This window comes from Mytilus californianus, unplaced genomic scaffold (assembly GCF_021869535.1).
Source record: "Mytilus californianus isolate M0D057914Y unplaced genomic scaffold, xbMytCali1.0.p SCAF_20, whole genome shotgun sequence".
Lineage (NCBI taxonomy): Eukaryota > Metazoa > Mollusca > Bivalvia > Mytilida > Mytilidae > Mytilus > Mytilus californianus.
Genome location: NW_026262669.1, coordinates 11,409,103 through 11,430,028, shown reverse-complemented (window position 1 = coordinate 11,430,028; position 20,926 = coordinate 11,409,103). Strand labels below are relative to the sequence as shown.

At 26.2% G+C, this 20,926-nt stretch overlaps 2 protein-coding genes across 5 annotated transcripts in view; one reads left to right on the top strand and one right to left on the bottom strand.

Annotated features, from left to right (window-relative positions):
* LOC127731787 (UDP-N-acetylglucosamine transferase subunit ALG13 homolog) overlaps window positions 1–17,549 on the bottom strand; it is a 58,994-nt gene extending 41,445 nt beyond the window's left edge. Inside the window, exon 1 of the mRNA XM_052240624.1 lies at window positions 17,342–17,549. Within this exon, the coding sequence (XP_052096584.1) occupies window positions 17,342–17,425 (84 nt within the window). The 5' untranslated portion in view covers window positions 17,426–17,549. The remainder of the gene's footprint in view (window positions 1–17,341) is intronic.
* Window positions 17,550–17,670: 121 nt separating this feature from the next.
* The window catches only part of LOC127731786 (uncharacterized), an 88,863-nt gene continuing 85,607 nt past the window's right edge, over window positions 17,671–20,926 (top strand). For all 4 annotated transcript variants that reach the window (XR_007995785.1, XR_007995784.1, XR_007995783.1 and 1 more), the window contains exon 1: window positions 17,671–17,731. The gene's annotated coding sequence lies outside the window, so the exon portion shown is untranslated. The remainder of the gene's footprint in view (window positions 17,732–20,926) is intronic.

The window sequence follows — 20,926 nt, the reverse complement described above, 5'->3', positions numbered from 1 at the left end:
TTAGTGAAGTACTTTCGGTATTTAGTCTATAGTTTAAGATGTTTTAATGTTTTAGTGAAGTACTTTCTGTATTTAGTCTATAGTTTAAGATGTTATAAATGTTTTTGTGAAGTACTTTCTGTATTTAGTCTATAGTTTAAGATGTTTTAATGTTTTGTGAAGTACTTTCGGTATTTAGTCTATAGTTTAAGATGTTATAAATGTTTTAGTGAAGTACTTTCTGTATTTAGTCTATAGTTTAAGATGTTATCAATGTTTTAGTGAAGTACTTTCTGTATTTAGTCTATAGTTTAAGATGTTATAAATGTTTTAGTGAAGTACTTTCGGTATTTAGTCTATAGTTTCAGATGTTATAAATGTTTTGTGAAGTACTTTCTTTATTTAGTCTATAGTTTAAGATGTTTTAATGTTTTTGTGAAGTACTTTCGGTATTTAGTCTATAGTTTAAGATGTTTTAATGTTTTAGTGAAGTACTTTCGGTATTGAGTCTATAGTTTAAGATGTTTTAATGTTTTTGTGAAGTACTTTCGGTATTTAGTCTATAGTTTAAGATGTTTTAATGTTTTAGTGAAGTACTTTCTGCATTTAGTCTATAGTTTAAGATGTTATGTTTTAGTGAAGTACTTTCGGTATTTAGTCTATAGTTTAAGATGTTATAAATGTTTTAGTGAAGTACTTTCGGTATTTAGTCTATAGTTTAAGATGTTATAATGTTTTAGTGAAGTACTTTCGGTATTTAGTCTATAGTTTAAGATGTTATGTTTTGTGAAGTACTTTCTGTATTTAGTCTATAGTTTAAGATGTTATAAATGTTTTTGTGATGTACTTTCTGTATTAAGTCTATTGTTTAAGATGTTATACATGTTTTAGTGAAGTACTTTCGGTATTTAGTCTATAGTTTAACATGTTATAAATGTTTTAGTGAAGTACTTTCTGTATTTAGTCTGTAGTTTAAGATGTTATGTTTTGTGAAGTACTTTCGGTATTTAATCTATAGTTTAAGATGATATAAATGTTTTTGTGAAGTACTTTCTGTATTTAGTCTATAGTTTAAGATGTTTTAATGTTTTAGTGAAGTACTTTCGGTATTTAGTCTATAGTTTAACATGTTATAAATGTTTTAGTGAAGTACTTTCTGTATTTAGTCTATAGTTTAAGATGTTATGTTTTGTGAAGTACTTTCGGTATTTAGTCTATAGTTTAAGATGTTTTAATGTTTTAGTGAAGTACTTTCTGTATTTAGTCTATAGTTTAAGATGTTATAAATGTTTTAGTGAAGTACTTTCTGTATTTAGTCTAAAGTTTAAGATGTTATGTTTTGTGAAGTACTTTCTGTATTTAGTCTATAGTTTAAGATGTTATAAATGTTTTAGTGAAGTACTTTCTGTATTTAGTCTATAGTTTAAGATGTTATACATGTTTTAGTGAAGTACTTTCTGTATTTAGTCTATAGTTTAAGATGTTATATATGTTTTAGTGAAGTACTTTCTGTATTTAGTCTATAGTTTAAGATGTTATAAATGTTTTAATGAAGTACTTTCTGTATTTAGTCTATAGTTTAAGATGTTATAAATGTTTTGTGAAGTACTTTCGGTATTTAGTCTATAGTTTAAGATGTTTTAATGTTTTAGTGAAGTACTTTATGTATTTAGTCTATAGTTTAAGATGTTATAAATGTTTTAGTGAAGTACTTTCTGTATTTAGTCTATAGTTTAAGATGTTATAAATGTTTTGTGAAGTACTTTCTGTATTTAGTCTATAGTTTAAGATGTTTTAATGTTTTTGTGAAGTACTTTCGGTATTTAGTCTATAGTTTAAGATGTTTTAATGTTTTAGTGAAGTACTTTCGGTATTTAGTCTATAGTTTAAGATGTTATAAATGTTTTAGTGAAGTACTTTCGGTATTTAGTCTATAGTTTAAGATGTTTTAATGTTTTTGTGAAGTACTTTCGGTATTTAGTCTATAGTTTAAGATGTTTTAATGTTTTAGTGAAGTACTTTCGGTATTTAGTCTATAGTTTAAGATGTTATATATGTTTTAGTGAAGTACTTTCGGTATTTAGTCTATAGTTTAAGATGTTATACATGTTTTAGTGAAGTACTTTCTGTATTTAGTCTATAGTTTAAAATGTTATATATGTTTTAGTGAAGTACTTTCGGTATTTAGTCTATAGTTTAAGATGTTTTAATGTTTTAGTGAAGTACTTTCTGTATTTAGTCTATAGTTTAAGATGTTATAAATGTTTTTGTGAAGTACTTTCTGTATTTAGTCTATAGTTTAAGATGTTTTAATGTTTTGTGAAGTACTTTCGGTATTTAGTCTATAGTTTAAGATGTTATAAATGTTTTAGTGAAGTACTTTCGGTATTTAGTCTATAGTTTCAGATGTTATAAATGTTTTGTGAAGTACTTTCTGTATTTAGTCTATAGTTTAAGATGTTTTAATGTTTTTGTGAAGTACTTTCGGTATTTAGTCTATAGTTTAAGATGTTTTAATGTTTTAGTGAAGTACTTTCGGTATTGAGTCTATAGTTTAAGATGTTTTAATGTTTTTGTGAAGTACTTTCGGTATTTAGTCTATAGTTTAAGATGTTTTAATGTTTTAGTGAAGTACTTTCTGCATTTAGTCTATAGTTTAAGATGTTATGTTTTATTGAAGTACTTTCGGTATTTAGTCTATAGTTTAAGATGTTATAAATGTTTTAGTGAAGTACTTTCGGTATTTAGTCTATAGTTTAAGATGTTATAATGTTTTAGTGAAGTACTTTCGGTATTTAGTCTATAGTTTAAGATGTTATGTTTTGTGAAGTACTTTCTGTATTTAGTCTATAGTTTAAGATGTTATAAATGTTTTTGTGATGTACTTTCTGTATTAAGTCTATTGTTTAAGATGTTATACATGTTTTAGTGAAGTACTTTCGGTATTTAGTCTATAGTTTAAGATGTTATAAATGTTTTAGTGAAGTACTTTCGGTATTTAGTCTATAGTTTAAGATGTTATAAATGTTTTAGTGAAGGACTTTCGGTATTTAGTCTATAGTTTAAGATGTTATAAATGTTTTAGTGAAGTACTTTCGGTATTTAGTCTATAGTTTAAGATGTTTTAATGTTTTAGTGAAGTACTTTCGGTATTTAGTCTATAGTTTAACATGTTATAAATGTTTTAGTGAAGTACTTTCTGTATTTAGTCTATAGTTTAAGATGTTATAAATGTTTAAGTGATGTACTTTCAGTATTTAGTCTATAGTTTAAGATGTTATATATGTTTTAGTGAAGTACTTTCGGTATTTAGTGTTTAGTTTAACATGTTATAAATGTTTTAGTGAAGTACTTTCGGTATTTAGTCTATAGTTTAAGATGTTATAAATGTTTTAGTGAAGTACTTTCTGTATTTAGTCTATAGTTTAAGATGTTATAAATGTTTTAGTGAAGTACTTTCTGTATTTAGTCTATAGTTTAAGATGTTATAATGTTTTAGTGAAATACTTTCGGTATTTAGTCTATAGTTTAAGATGTTTTAATGTTTTTGTGAAGTACTTTCGGTATTTAGTCTATAGTTTAAGATGTTTTAATGTTTTAGTGAAGTACTTTCTGTATTTAGTCTATAGTTTAAGATGTTATAAATGTTTTTGTGAAGTACTTTCTGTATTTAGTCTATAGTTTAAGATGTTATAAATGTTTTAGTGAAGTACTTTCGGTATTTAGTCTATAGTTTAAGATGTTATACATGTTTTGTGAAGTACTTTCTGTATTTAGTCTATAGTTTAAGATGTTATAATGTTTTAGTGAAGTACTTTCGGTATTTAGTCTATAGTTTAAGATGTTATAAATGTTTTTGTGAAGTACTTTCGGTATTTAGTCTATAGTTTAAGATGTTATGTTTAAGTGAAGTACTTTCTGTATTTAGTCTATAGTTTAAGATGTTATAAATGTTTTAGTGAAGTACTTTCTGTATTTAGTCTATAGTTTAAGATGTTATAAATGTTTTGTGAAGTACTTTCGGTATTTAGTCTATAGTTTAAGATGTTTTAATGTTTTAGTGAAGTACTTTCTGTATTTAGTCTATAGTTTAAGATGTTATAAATGTTTTAGTGAAGTACTTTCTGTATTTAGTCTAAAGTTTAAGATGTTATGTTTTGTGAAGTACTTTCTGTATTTAGTCTATAGTTTAAGATGTTTTAATGTTTTAGTGAAGTACTTTCTGTATTTAGTCTATAGTTTAAGATGTTTTAATGTTTTAGTGAAGTACTTTCTGTATTTAGTCTATAGTTTAAGATGTTATATATGTTTTAGTGAAGTACTTTCGGTATTTAGTCTATAGTTTAAGATGTTATGTTTTGTGAAGTACTTTCGGTATTTAGTCTATAGTTTAAGATGTTATAAATGTTTTAGTGAAGTACTTTCGGTATTTAGTCTATAGTTTAAGATGTTATAAATGTTTTAGTGAAGTACTTTCTGTATTTAGTCTATAGTTTAAGATGTTATGTTTTGTGAAGTACTTTCTGTATTTAGTCTATAGTTTAAGATGTTATATATGTTTTAGTGAAGTACTTTCTGTATTTAGTCTATAGTTTAAGATGTTTTAATGTTTTAGTGAAGTACTTTCGGTATTTAGTCTATAGTTTAAGATGTTTTAATGTTTTAGTGAAGTACTTTCGGTATTTAGTCTATAGTTTAAGATGTTTTAATGTTTTAGTGAAGTACTTTTGGTATTTAGTCTATAGTTTAAGATGTTATAAATGTTTTAGTGAAGTACTTTCTGTATTTAGTCTATAGTTTAAGATGTTATAAATGTTTTAGTGAAGTACTTTCTGTATTTAGTCTATAGTTTAAGATGTTATCAATGTTTTAGTGAAGTACTTTCTGTATTTAGTCTATAGTTTAAGATGTTATGTTTTGTGAAGTACTTTCTGTATTTAGTCTATAGTTTAAGATGTTATAAATGTTTTAGTGAAGTACTTTCTGTATTTAGTCTATAGTTTAAGATGTTTTAATGTTTTAGTGAAGTACTTTCGGTATTTAGTCTATAGTTTAAGATGTTTTAATGTTTTAGTGAAGTACTTTCTGTATTTAGTCTATAGTTTAAGATGTTATAAATGTTTTAGTGAAGTACTTTCTGTATTTAGTCTATAGTTTAAGATGTTATAAATGTTTTGTGAAGTACTTTCTGTATTTAGTCTATAGTTTAAGATGTTATAAATGTTTTAGTGAAGTACTTTCTGTATTTAGTCTATAGTTTAAGATGTTATCAATGTTTTAGTGAAGTACTTTCTGTATTTAGTCTATAGTTTAAGATGTTATGTTTTGTGAAGTACTTTCTGTATTTAGTCTATAGTTTAAGATGTTATAAATGTTTTAGTGAAGTACTTTCGGTATTTAGTCTATAGTTTAAGATGTTTTAATGTTTTAGTGAAGTACTTTCGGTATTTAGTCTATAGTTTAAGATGTTTTAATGTTTTAGTGAAGTACTTTCTGTATTTAGTCTATAGTTTAAGATGTTATAAATGTTTTAGTGAAGTACTTTCTGTATTTAGTCTATAGTTTAAGATGTTATAAATGTTTTGTGAAGTACTTTCGGTATTTAGTCTATAGTTTAAGATGTTATAAATGTTTTAGTGAAGTACTTTCTGTATTTAATCTATAGTTTAAGATGTTTTAATGTTTTAGTGAAGTACTTTCTGTATTTAGTCTATAGTTTAAGATGTTATAAATGTTTTAGTGAAGTACTTTCTGTATTTAGTCTATAGTTTAAGATGTTATAAATGTTTTAGTGAAGTACTTTCTGTATTTAGTCTATAGTTTAAGATGTTATAAATGTTTTGTGAAGTACTTTCTGTATTTAGTCTATAGTTTAAGATGTTATAAATGTTTTGTGAAGTACTTTCGGTATTTAGTCTATAGTTTAAGATGTTTTAATGTTTTAGTGAAGTACTTTCTGTATTTAGTCTATAGTTTAAGATGTTTTAATGTTTTAGTGAAGTACTTTCTGTATTTAGTCTATAGTTTAAGATGTTTTAATGTTTTAGTGAAGTACTTTCTGTATTTAGTCTATAGTTTAAGATGTTATAAATGTTTTTGTGAAGTACTTTCTGTATTTAGTCTATAGTTTAAGATGTTTTAATGTTTTGTGAAGTACTTTCGGTATTTAGTCTATAGTTTAAGATGTTATAAATGTTTTAGTGAAGTACTTTCTGTATTTAGTCTATAGTTTAAGATGTTATCAATGTTTTAGTGAAGTACTTTCTGTATTTAGTCTATAGTTTAAGATGTTATAAATGTTTTAGTGAAGTACTTTCGGTATTTAGTCTATAGTTTCAGATGTTATAAATGTTTTGTGAAGTACTTTCTTTATTTAGTCTATAGTTTAAGATGTTTTAATGTTTTTGTGAAGTACTTTCGGTATTTAGTCTATAGTTTAAGATGTTTTAATGTTTTAGTGAAGTACTTTCGGTATTGAGTCTATAGTTTAAGATGTTTTAATGTTTTTGTGAAGTACTTTCGGTATTTAGTCTATAGTTTAAGATGTTTTAATGTTTTAGTGAAGTACTTTCTGCATTTAGTCTATAGTTTAAGATGTTATGTTTTAGTGAAGTACTTTCGGTATTTAGTCTATAGTTTAAGATGTTATAAATGTTTTAGTGAAGTACTTTCGGTATTTAGTCTATAGTTTAAGATGTTATAATGTTTTAGTGAAGTACTTTCGGTATTTAGTCTATAGTTTAAGATGTTATGTTTTGTGAAGTACTTTCTGTATTTAGTCTATAGTTTAAGATGTTATAAATGTTTTTGTGATGTACTTTCTGTATTAAGTCTATTGTTTAAGATGTTATACATGTTTTAGTGAAGTACTTTCGGTATTTAGTCTATAGTTTAACATGTTATAAATGTTTTAGTGAAGTACTTTCTGTATTTAGTCTGTAGTTTAAGATGTTATGTTTTGTGAAGTACTTTCGGTATTTAATCTATAGTTTAAGATGATATAAATGTTTTTGTGAAGTACTTTCTGTATTTAGTCTATAGTTTAAGATGTTTTAATGTTTTAGTGAAGTACTTTCGGTATTTAGTCTATAGTTTAACATGTTATAAATGTTTTAGTGAAGTACTTTCTGTATTTAGTCTATAGTTTAAGATGTTATGTTTTGTGAAGTACTTTCGGTATTTAGTCTATAGTTTAAGATGTTTTAATGTTTTAGTGAAGTACTTTCTGTATTTAGTCTATAGTTTAAGATGTTATAAATGTTTTAGTGAAGTACTTTCTGTATTTAGTCTAAAGTTTAAGATGTTATGTTTTGTGAAGTACTTTCTGTATTTAGTCTATAGTTTAAGATGTTATAAATGTTTTAGTGAAGTACTTTCTGTATTTAGTCTATAGTTTAAGATGTTATACATGTTTTAGTGAAGTACTTTCTGTATTTAGTCTATAGTTTAAGATGTTATATATGTTTTAGTGAAGTACTTTCTGTATTTAGTCTATAGTTTGAGATGTTATAAATGTTTTAATGAAGTACTTTCTGTATTTAGTCTATAGTTTAAGATGTTATAAATGTTTTGTGAAGTACTTTCGGTATTTAGTCTATAGTTTAAGATGTTTTAATGTTTTAGTGAAGTACTTTATGTATTTAGTCTATAGTTTAAGATGTTATAAATGTTTTAGTGAAGTACTTTCTGTATTTAGTCTATAGTTTAAGATGTTATAAATGTTTTGTGAAGTACTTTCTGTATTTAGTCTATAGTTTAAGATGTTTTAATGTTTTTGTGAAGTACTTTCGGTATTTAGTCTATAGTTTAAGATGTTTTAATGTTTTAGTGAAGTACTTTCGGTATTTAGTCTATAGTTTAAGATGTTATAAATGTTTTAGTGAAGTACTTTCGGTATTTAGTCTATAGTTTAAGATGTTTTAATGTTTTTGTGAAGTACTTTCGGTATTTAGTCTATAGTTTAAGATGTTTTAATGTTTTAGTGAAGTACTTTCGGTATTTAGTCTATAGTTTAAGATGTTATATATGTTTTAGTGAAGTACTTTCGGTATTTAGTCTATAGTTTAAGATGTTATACATGTTTTAGTGAAGTACTTTCTGTATTTAGTCTATAGTTTAAAATGTTATATATGTTTTAGTGAAGTACTTTCGGTATTTAGTCTATAGTTTAAGATGTTTTAATGTTTTAGTGAAGTACTTTCTGTATTTAGTCTATAGTTTAAGATGTTATAAATGTTTTTGTGAAGTACTTTCTGTATTTAGTCTATAGTTTAAGATGTTTTAATGTTTTGTGAAGTACTTTCGGTATTTAGTCTATAGTTTAAGATGTTATAAATGTTTTAGTGAAGTACTTTCGGTATTTAGTCTATAGTTTCAGATGTTATAAATGTTTTGTGAAGTACTTTCTGTATTTAGTCTATAGTTTAAGATGTTTTAATGTTTTTGTGAAGTACTTTCGGTATTTAGTCTATAGTTTAAGATGTTTTAATGTTTTAGTGAAGTACTTTCGGTATTGAGTCTATAGTTTAAGATGTTTTAATGTTTTTGTGAAGTACTTTCGGTATTTAGTCTATAGTTTAAGATGTTTTAATGTTTTAGTGAAGTACTTTCTGCATTTAGTCTATAGTTTAAGATGTTATGTTTTATTGAAGTACTTTCGGTATTTAGTCTATAGTTTAAGATGTTATAAATGTTTTAGTGAAGTACTTTCGGTATTTAGTCTATAGTTTAAGATGTTATAATGTTTTAGTGAAGTACTTTCGGTATTTAGTCTATAGTTTAAGATGTTATGTTTTGTGAAGTACTTTCTGTATTTAGTCTATAGTTTAAGATGTTATAAATGTTTTTGTGATGTACTTTCTGTATTAAGTCTATTGTTTAAGATGTTATACATGTTTTAGTGAAGTACTTTCGGTATTTAGTCTATAGTTTAAGATGTTATAAATGTTTTAGTGAAGTACTTTCGGTATTTAGTCTATAGTTTAAGATGTTATAAATGTTTTAGTGAAGGACTTTCGGTATTTAGTCTATAGTTTAAGATGTTATAAATGTTTTAGTGAAGTACTTTCGGTATTTAGTCTATAGTTTAAGATGTTTTAATGTTTTAGTGAAGTACTTTCGGTATTTAGTCTATAGTTTAACATGTTATAAATGTTTTAGTGAAGTACTTTCTGTATTTAGTCTATAGTTTAAGATGTTATAAATGTTTAAGTGATGTACTTTCAGTATTTAGTCTATAGTTTAAGATGTTATATATGTTTTAGTGAAGTACTTTCGGTATTTAGTGTTTAGTTTAACATGTTATAAATGTTTTAGTGAAGTACTTTCGGTATTTAGTCTATAGTTTAAGATGTTATAAATGTTTTAGTGAAGTACTTTCTGTATTTAGTCTATAGTTTAAGATGTTATAAATGTTTTAGTGAAGTACTTTCTGTATTTAGTCTATAGTTTAAGATGTTATAATGTTTTAGTGAAATACTTTCGGTATTTAGTCTATAGTTTAAGATGTTTTAATGTTTTTGTGAAGTACTTTCGGTATTTAGTCTATAGTTTAAGATGTTTTAATGTTTTAGTGAAGTACTTTCTGTATTTAGTCTATAGTTTAAGATGTTATAAATGTTTTTGTGAAGTACTTTCTGTATTTAGTCTATAGTTTAAGATGTTATAAATGTTTTAGTGAAGTACTTTCGGTATTTAGTCTATAGTTTAAGATGTTATACATGTTTTGTGAAGTACTTTCTGTATTTAGTCTATAGTTTAAGATGTTATAATGTTTTAGTGAAGTACTTTCGGTATTTAGTCTATAGTTTAAGATGTTATAAATGTTTTTGTGAAGTACTTTCGGTATTTAGTCTATAGTTTAAGATGTTATGTTTAAGTGAAGTACTTTCTGTATTTAGTCTATAGTTTAAGATGTTATAAATGTTTTAGTGAAGTACTTTCTGTATTTAGTCTATAGTTTAAGATGTTATAAATGTTTTGTGAAGTACTTTCGGTATTTAGTCTATAGTTTAAGATGTTTTAATGTTTTAGTGAAGTACTTTCTGTATTTAGTCTATAGTTTAAGATGTTATAAATGTTTTAGTGAAGTACTTTCTGTATTTAGTCTAAAGTTTAAGATGTTATGTTTTGTGAAGTACTTTCTGTATTTAGTCTATAGTTTAAGATGTTTTAATGTTTTAGTGAAGTACTTTCTGTATTTAGTCTATAGTTTAAGATGTTTTAATGTTTTAGTGAAGTACTTTCTGTATTTAGTCTATAGTTTAAGATGTTATATATGTTTTAGTGAAGTACTTTCGGTATTTAGTCTATAGTTTAAGATGTTATGTTTTGTGAAGTACTTTCGGTATTTAGTCTATAGTTTAAGATGTTATAAATGTTTTAGTGAAGTACTTTCGGTATTTAGTCTATAGTTTAAGATGTTATAAATGTTTTAGTGAAGTACTTTCTGTATTTAGTCTATAGTTTAAGATGTTATGTTTTGTGAAGTACTTTCTGTATTTAGTCTATAGTTTAAGATGTTATATATGTTTTAGTGAAGTACTTTCTGTATTTAGTCTATAGTTTAAGATGTTTTAATGTTTTAGTGAAGTACTTTCGGTATTTAGTCTATAGTTTAAGATGTTTTAATGTTTTAGTGAAGTACTTTCGGTATTTAGTCTATAGTTTAAGATGTTTTAATGTTTTAGTGAAGTACTTTTGGTATTTAGTCTATAGTTTAAGATGTTATAAATGTTTTAGTGAAGTACTTTCTGTATTTAGTCTATAGTTTAAGATGTTATAAATGTTTTAGTGAAGTACTTTCTGTATTTAGTCTATAGTTTAAGATGTTATCAATGTTTTAGTGAAGTACTTTCTGTATTTAGTCTATAGTTTAAGATGTTATGTTTTGTGAAGTACTTTCTGTATTTAGTCTATAGTTTAAGATGTTATAAATGTTTTAGTGAAGTACTTTCGGTATTTAGTCTATAGTTTAAGATGTTTTAATGTTTTAGTGAAGTACTTTCGGTATTTAGTCTATAGTTTAAGATGTTTTAATGTTTTAGTGAAGTACTTTCTGTATTTAGTCTATAGTTTAAGATGTTATAAATGTTTTAGTGAAGTACTTTCTGTATTTAGTCTATAGTTTAAGATGTTATAAATGTTTTGTGAAGTACTTTCTGTATTTAGTCTATAGTTTAAGATGTTATAAATGTTTTAGTGAAGTACTTTCTGTATTTAGTCTATAGTTTAAGATGTTATCAATGTTTTAGTGAAGTACTTTCTGTATTTAGTCTATAGTTTAAGATGTTATGTTTTGTGAAGTACTTTCTGTATTTAGTCTATAGTTTAAGATGTTATAAATGTTTTAGTGAAGTACTTTCGGTATTTAGTCTATAGTTTAAGATGTTTTAATGTTTTAGTGAAGTACTTTCGGTATTTAGTCTATAGTTTAAGATGTTTTAATGTTTTAGTGAAGTACTTTCTGTATTTAGTCTATAGTTTAAGATGTTATAAATGTTTTAGTGAAGTACTTTCTGTATTTAGTCTATAGTTTAAGATGTTATAAATGTTTTGTGAAGTACTTTCGGTATTTAGTCTATAGTTTAAGATGTTATAAATGTTTTAGTGAAGTACTTTCTGTATTTAATCTATAGTTTAAGATGTTTTAATGTTTTAGTGAAGTACTTTCTGTATTTAGTCTATAGTTTAAGATGTTATAAATGTTTTAGTGAAGTACTTTCTGTATTTAGTCTATAGTTTAAGATGTTATAAATGTTTTAGTGAAGTACTTTCTGTATTTAGTCTATAGTTTAAGATGTTATAAATGTTTTGTGAAGTACTTTCTGTATTTAGTCTATAGTTTAAGATGTTATAAATGTTTTGTGAAGTACTTTCGGTATTTAGTCTATAGTTTAAGATGTTTTAATGTTTTAGTGAAGTACTTTCTGTATTTAGTCTATAGTTTAAGATGTTTTAATGTTTTAGTGAAGTACTTTCTGTATTTAGTCTATAGTTTAAGATGTTTTAATGTTTTAGTGAAGTACTTTCTGTATTTAGTCTATAGTTTAAGATGTTATAAATGTTTTGTGAAGTACTTTCGGTATTTAGTCTATAGTTTAAGATGTTTTAATGTTTTAGTGAAGTACTTTCTGTATTTAGTCTATAGTTTAAGATGTTATAAATGTTTTAGTGAAGTACTTTCTGTATTTAGTCTAAAGTTTAAGATGTTATGTTTTGTGAAGTACTTTCTGTATTTAGTCTATAGTTTAAGATGTTTTAATGTTTTAGTGAAGTACTTTCTGTATTTAGTCTATAGTTTAAGATGTTTTAATGTTTTAGTGAAGTACTTTCTGTATTTAGTCTATAGTTTAAGATGTTATATATGTTTTAGTGAAGTACTTTCGGTATTTAGTCTATAGTTTAAGATGTTATGTTTTGTGAAGTACTTTCGGTATTTAGTCTATAGTTTAAGATGTTATAAATGTTTTAGTGAAGTACTTTCGGTATTTAGTCTATAGTTTAAGATGTTATAAATGTTTTAGTGAAGTACTTTCTGTATTTAGTCTATAGTTTAAGATGTTATGTTTTGTGAAGTACTTTCTGTATTTAGTCTATAGTTTAAGATGTTATATATGTTTTAGTGAAGTACTTTCGGTATTTAGTCTATAGTTTAAGATGTTTTAATGTTTTAGTGAAGTACTTTCGGTATTTAGTCTATAGTTTAAGATGTTTTAATGTTTTAGTGAAGTACTTTTGGTATTTAGTCTATAGTTTAAGATGTTATAAATGTTTTAGTGAAGTACTTTCTGTATTTAGTCTATAGTTTAAGATGTTATAAATGTTTTAGTGAAGTACTTTCTGTATTTAGTCTATAGTTTAAGATGTTATCAATGTTTTAGTGAAGTACTTTCTGTATTTAGTCTATAGTTTAAGATGTTATGTTTTGTGAAGTACTTTCTGTATTTAGTCTATAGTTTAAGATGTTATAAATGTTTTAGTGAAGTACTTTCGGTATTTAGTCTATAGTTTAAGATGTTTTAATGTTTTAGTGAAGTACTTTCGGTATTTAGTCTATAGTTTAAGATGTTTTAATGTTTTAGTGAAGTACTTTCTGTATTTAGTCTATAGTTTAAGATGTTATAAATGTTTTAGTGAAGTACTTTCTGTATTTAGTCTATAGTTTAAGATGTTATAAATGTTTTGTGAAGTACTTTCTGTATTTAGTCTATAGTTTAAGATGTTATAAATGTTTTAGTGAAGTACTTTCTGTATTTAGTCTATAGTTTAAGATGTTATCAATGTTTTAGTGAAGTACTTTCTGTATTTAGTCTATAGTTTAAGATGTTATGTTTTGTGAAGTACTTTCTGTATTTAGTCTATAGTTTAAGATGTTATAAATGTTTTAGTGAAGTACTTTCGGTATTTAGTCTATAGTTTAAGATGTTTTAATGTTTTAGTGAAGTACTTTCGGTATTTAGTCTATAGTTTAAGATGTTTTAATGTTTTAGTGAAGTACTTTCTGTATTTAGTCTATAGTTTAAGATGTTATAAATGTTTTAGTGAAGTACTTTCTGTATTTAGTCTATAGTTTAAGATGTTATAAATGTTTTGTGAAGTACTTTCGGTATTTAGTCTATAGTTTAAGATGTTATAAATGTTTTAGTGAAGTACTTTCTGTATTTAGTCTATAGTTTAAGATGTTTTAATGTTTTAGTGAAGTACTTTCTGTATTTAGTCTATAGTTTAAGATGTTATAAATGTTTTAGTGAAGTACTTTCTGTATTTAGTCTATAGTTTAAGATGTTATAAATGTTTTAGTGAAGTACTTTCTGTATTTAGTCTATAGTTTAAGATGTTATAAATGTTTTGTGAAGTACTTTCTGTATTTAGTCTATAGTTTAAGATGTTATAAATGTTTTGTGAAGTACTTTCGGTATTTAGTCTATAGTTTAAGATGTTTTAATGTTTTAGTGAAGTACTTTCTGTATTTAGTCTATAGTTTAAGATGTTTTAATGTTTTAGTGAAGTACTTTCTGTATTTAGTCTATAGTTTAAGATGTTTTAATGTTTTAGTGAAGTACTTTCTGTATTTAGTCTATAGTTTAAGATGTTATAAATGTTTTGTGAAGTACTTTCGGTATTTAGTCTATAGTTTAAGATGTTATAAATGTTTTTGTGAAGTACTTTCTGTATTCAGTCTATAGTTTAAGATGTTATAAATGTTTTAGTGAAGTACTTTCTGTATTTAGTCTATAGTTTAAGATGTTATAAATGTTTTAGTGAAGTACTTTCTGTATTTAGTCTATAGTTTAAGATGTTTTAATGTTTTAGTGAAGTACTTTCTGTATTTAGTCTATAGTTTAAGATGTTTTAATGTTTTAGTGAAGTACTTTCTGTATTTAGTCTATAGTTTAAGATGTTATAAATGTTTTGTGAAGTACTTTCTGTATTTAGTCTATAGTTTAAGATGTTATAAATGTTTTGTGAAGTACTTTCGGTATTTAGTCTATAGTTTAAGATGTTATAAATGTTTTAGTGAAGTACTTTCTGTATTTAGTCTATAGTTTAAGATGTTATAAATGTTTTAGTGAAGTACTTTCTGTATTTAGTCTATAGTTTAAGATGTTATAAATGTTTTGTGAAGTACTTTCTGTATTTAGTCTATAGTTTAAGATGTTATAAATGTTTTGTGAAGTACTTTCGGTATTTAGTCTATAGTTTAAGATGTTATGTTTTGTGAAGTACTTTCGGTATTTAGTCTATAGTTTAAGATGTTAAGTTTTGTGAAGTACTTTCGGTATTTAGTCTATAGTTTAAGATGTTATAAATGTTTTAGTGAAGTACTTTCTGTATTTAGTCTATAGTTTAAGATGTTTTAATGTTTTAGTGAAGTACTTTCGGTATTTAGTCTATAGTTTAAGATGTTATACATGTTTTAGTGAAGTACTTTCTGTATTTAGTCTATAGTTTAAGATGTTTTAATGTTTTAGTGAAGTACTTTCTGTATTTAGTCTATAGTTTAAGATGTTTTAATGTTTTGGTGAAATACTTTCGGTATTTAGTCTTTAGTTTAAGATGTTATATATGTTTTGTGAAGTACTTTCGGTATTTAGTCTATAGTTTAAGATGTTATGTTTTGTGAAGTACTTTCGGTATTTAATCTATAGTTTAAGATGTTATAAATGTTTTAGTGAAGTACTTTCTGTATTTAGTCTATAGTTTAAGATGTTTTAATGTTTTAGTGAAGTACTTTCGGTATTTAGTCTATAGTTTAAGATGTTATACATGTTTTAGTGAAGTACTTTCTGTATTTAGTCTATAGTTTAAGATGTTTTAATGTTTTAGTGAAGTACTTTCGGTATTTAGTCTATAGTTTAAGATGTTTTAATGTTTTGGTGAAATACTTTCGGTATTTAGTCTTTAGTTTAAGATGTTTTAATGTTTTGTGAAGTACTTTCGGTATTTAGTCTATAGTATAATATAAGATGTTTAAATGTTTTGTGAAGTACTTCCGCTATTTATAGATATATGAAGATGTGGTATGAATGCCAATGGGACAACTCTCCATCCAAGTCACAATTTGTAAAAGTTAACCATTATGTAGGTCAAAATACGGCTTTCAACACAGAGCCTTGGCTCACATCGAACAGCAAGCTATTATATATAAAGGGCCCCAAAAATGACTAGTGTAAAACCATTCAAACAGGAAAACCAACGGTCTAATCTATGTAAAAAACGAGAAACGAGAAACACTTATGAGCCACATCAACAAACGACAACCACTGAACATCAGGTTCCTGACTTAGGACAGGTGCAAACAAATGCAGCAGGTTTAAACGTTTTAATAGGCGCCAACCATCACCCTACCTGAAACAATAGTGTAACATCACAACATAGAAAGACACACTATAAAATATCAATTGAAATGACTTAACTCAATCAAAATAAAGACATATTAACAAAAACAAGTGAACATACATTGAACGAATAAATTTGATCTATGGCACAATGTAAATACAAAATTAATAAAACAAGGGGGTTAGATGTAAAACAATATCAGAAAGACAACCATAACCTTGGACAAAATGCCCCCAAATACAAGTAGTACCCCTGACTGTACATTGGAGTACGGAAATAATTTTTACAGGAGCTCTTGAACAGTAAGCAGATCCTGCTCCACATGTGGCCCCTTTCGTGTTGCTCATGTGTATAATTGATCAGGTTGGGGAGAATCCTCATAAATGGGTACTATTCCCATTCATGGGTATTATACCCAAAATGTGGTATCAATTTACAGTGATAAAAAGCCAAATTTTGTATTTCATCGTAATACCTGTTATGGTGCAAATATTCATTCAAATGGCAACATTTTCCCCTTTAAGACCATAGTTCAAATGAGAACTTAATACAAAGATAATGGCCTCAAAAAATCCTACTTTTTGAAGGCTGTTAACTTTTATCCTGATGATATTTCAGTCATGGTGTTTTTAGGCAAAATGTTGTCCTTTACCCAAATGTTTGCGCCATGACAGAAAATATCTTAAATCCAAACTTTATATTTTTATCACTGAAAATTGATACCTGTTTGGGGTATAATACCCATAAATGAGGATAGTACCCATTTATGAGGATCCTCCCCAACCTGTTGATGTGTGTTAACTTTTTGTTTGTTATACATCAATTTTTTTATTTGTCAAGGGTTGATTGTATTTCAGCAATGATTCTTTTGCACTGAATAAAATTAGCCAGTTAGTCATGTAATAGTCCAAATAATTATGACGTCTTGAAAGGCTATTTTAATTTTTTTTCTGTGAGGCCTTCCTTGGTTCTCAAAGTTCCGCCGAAAATTCTCTCTCAAAAGTCCAGACAGAAATAATGGCTTCAGCGTTATGACATCGTAGGAAGGCGTCACAGAAAAAAAAAACCTTTCAAGACATCTTAATTATTAAATTATTTTGACTAGTCATGTAATCGAATCCGCGTCCGTTCGCGCCCAATCACGTTCGCCCCCCTTTCACTTGCGCACCCTACACGTTTGCACCCAAAGTCCGTTCGCACCCTACACGTTCATGCCCAACTTTTATTGGTTTTGTGTTTAATAATTTGTAAACGAGTTTTGGTAAGTGTATTGCTTTAAATATATATTTTTTCATTGTTTCTAAATAAAGTGAGATTCTGACAAGGTTTTTTTTGTGTCATAGTAAATGTGTTGCTATAAACATTTTTTTTCATTGTTTTTAAATAAAGTGAGATTCTGAGATTCCTCATGTAATCAGGTAATACTAGAATTATATACAATTATATATGTCTCTTAATTGTAATGGTCTTATGTTATCTTTAAAAGAAAACACTCAATACTTCAGTGTGGATAACACTTAACCTTATAAATGGAATCTTGCGTTATACTTTGAATTAAGGAATTAAACTCTGTTGTACCAACTGTAACAAATACAGTTTTAGACATTGCCAGCAAGCACCTGCTGTTCGTAAATAGATTCCGGATTTGACTTTAATTTTAGTCAGAAATTTTTAACATTTTTTTTTAAATACTGTTTTACTGTTGTTTTCAAATGAAATTTCATTTGTATCTAAAATTTGTTCTTGATACCGATAAAACAACATTCCAAGACTATAATTCAGCTTTATTTTTATTACCTTGACCTTAATTTTTAACCAATCAGAGGACGGATAAAATTAAGTCCACTCCGATTACCGAAATGGATTTTACAAACAAAACAAATCAAACCTGAGTGAAAATTTACATTTAAAGGTATTTTCTACTTTATGATAGATAATTATTACTGTAAGCATTAGGATAAAAGTTTATTTTACACAACCAACTAGTCCTTTTTACATTTAACAATTTCTTGACTTCGTTTTTCACAAACGAACTTATCGACCCTGCTTTTGTTTGTTTCTATTCCTTTCCAGTAAATTTCACGTCTGTCATATTGTCTTGAAAGGTGAGGAGGGCGATGAGTAATCAAGAAACCTCGTCGTCTTTCATGTAAATTTAAAGGATTAGAATAAAATCCAGATAAAGCACGTATTTTTCTGTTGACATTTCGCACATTAAAATTATTAATGTTTCCCTTTTATTTAAGAAAATTATTCTGAGAACTCAAACATCGAACCTTCCAGTTTCATCACATTTGAAGTTTGATTACCAAGATACTCCATCAATGGGATTGTCATATGATAGTTTTGTATTGCTTCTCTACCATTTTGGTTCCAATTCTATTCCTTTACGAATTCTAGACAGTTCGGTACCCAGACAAATCGGCATCAGGACAAATCGGCACCCAGACAAATCGGCACTTAGACAAATCGGCACCTTATAAAGATAAAATCAATTATTTTATCCTTGATCAAAATGTAGTAAAATAACCATTAAAGTTACCTGGCACTGATATATGTATGTGGATATGAACTCAATTAACAAGTTTAGTGTTAATATAGCGATTATGTTCGACTGTTTTTATGCTTTTATGTTGATGGATTTTAATATTAAAACAATAAAATATAGTTTTCAGGTATTGTGTTGTCTTTACAGATGTAATTATCAAACGAGAACACAAGCTGAAATACAAGCTATACACTTTTGATCTCTCATTTGTCTCTATTGAGAAATAATCAGATTTATACATAAAATACAGATTAATGCATAACTACAATTAATTATGATTTAATTAAATGATGTTTATTCAAACACCGTCATATCTAACAATCAATTATGATTTAATTAAATGATGTTTTACTATTCATACACCATGTACACAATCATTCAAGATTTAATTAAATGATGATTTCAAATTTTGTATTGCATATTTTATCTACGGATTATAATATTCATGATATTACTGTAACAATTCTTTCATTTTTCCTAATATATATATTTTAAAAAAAAAATGAGGTGTCGAATTGTCTAGGTCCCGAAATGTCCAGATCTGGAAATGTCCAAAATGGATGCCGAAATGTCTTCAGACTTGGGTGCCGATTTGTCTGGGTGCCGAAATGTCTTGTTTCCTTCCTTTACATGCCATAGCCATAGAGTAACAGAGCTCTACTTTGTTCATGTAATAATAGTCCTTTTGACCATACTTTTATTTTATTTTTAGAGATTTTGTTGTACACTTTCATTTATATACCTTTTATAACTTTGAAAATAACTTGTATTATTCTTTTATAGTAATGATGTTTTATCAACATTTTTTTAAAAAGGTTTTGAAGAAGTTTTTTTGTGAGACACACGTCTTGTCAATCACCTAGACACTCATTTTATTACTTAGCTAATCCAATTATCTAATTTAATATACAAACGCATCTGTAGTGAAATCAATTATCTAATATAATAATTATTGTTTAATCCAGTACAATTGTCAGTATAATTATTTGAAGCAAAAAAATATATTAATTTTCTTTTTTTAAATCAATATTTTATCGATCATTTGGCATAATAGATATGGGGGTATATACTTTGATTTACTTTAATCAGTCAGGGGACTTACTTAAATGAGTGATTTTCTAAATCACTGATTCAAGTAACATTATGTCCATAAAGGTTGGAAGTAAGAGTTATCTTTCTTTAATAATCACCTATTTAAGTAGTACAAATTAATCACTAGACTAAGTGATTTAATTTTATTGTAGCTTTAAACATAGAATACTAATGATCCAGGGACTAATTATGTTGCTAAAATTATCAGAACCAACATCTGTGTTGATAGGATGACCGGGTCATGTCAGGTGATGACCTTGTACTAAATCTAGGATAAAGACATAAAAATCACTTGTTTAAGTATCATACCTCAATTTCCTTCCAAAAAATCACTTCTTTAAGTATCATTATTTTAATAACCCTCACTAATTTCAACATCCCCGAACAGTGAAATTTTGATCGAACAGAAGAATTTTATTACATATCTATAAGATGAAACGTTAACCTTGAATTATACTGGAAAAATACTCCCACTGCTGGGAAAAATCTGTTAAGAATGTATCAGTTCATTATGTAAAGCCATTTTTATAGAATTTTTTCAACTAAAATAGAATTTGCAGCTAAATGATTGCATCAAAGGCATAAACCTTGCTGCTTAAAAGAAGCAAAAAGTTCATTTTTTTTTTCAATTTTACTAATGAAAAGATTTATCCAAAACCTATGTGTTTAAAATTTTGGTAAAACTACAAAATCACAATTTGTGACAAAACTTCGAATTTGCTACTTAAATAAGTGATTTAAAAATCACTTATTTCAATAAGTCCCCTGACTGTCATGACTGTTAATCGAGACTTCAATCTACTGATAAAAAATAAGAAAATTTTAACATTTACCTGGCTCAGCCAACTGTTACATTGTCTAAGTCTTATCATATATATATATATAAAAGAATATTTACTTGCCTCTTATTTTTCTTATTCAAAACATTGATAGGCACGGAAATTTAAAAAAATGACTGGTCCTGTGAAAATTGCATTGTTAGCGCTCTTGTGTACAATTCTTGCCAGATTTTTATGAAACTTATATCATAGTTTATATTAGCAATGTCTTGGTAGAGTTCGAAAATCAGTGCCGATCAGTTATTTTTAAAAGAGTTATGCCCCTGGGAAACATTAATTATATGGAAAATCGTATCGATAGCGCTCTCATTTGAACGATTCTTGCCAGAATTTTATGAAAAACACATCAAAGGTTTATATCAGCAATGTATTGAACAGTTTTGAAAATCAGTGCCGATTAATTATTTTTAAAAGAGTTTCTGCCCCTTGGAAATTGCCTTGTGAGCGTTCTCGTGTACAATTCTTGCAAGATGTTTATGAAATTTATATTATTGGTTTTTTATCATCATTGTCTCGGGACAAGTTTGGAATTCAGTGCCGATCTATTAATTTTAAAAGAGATATGCCCCTTGGAAATATATTGATTTTTTTATGGAAAATTGCATTGTTAGCCCTCTCATGTATATAA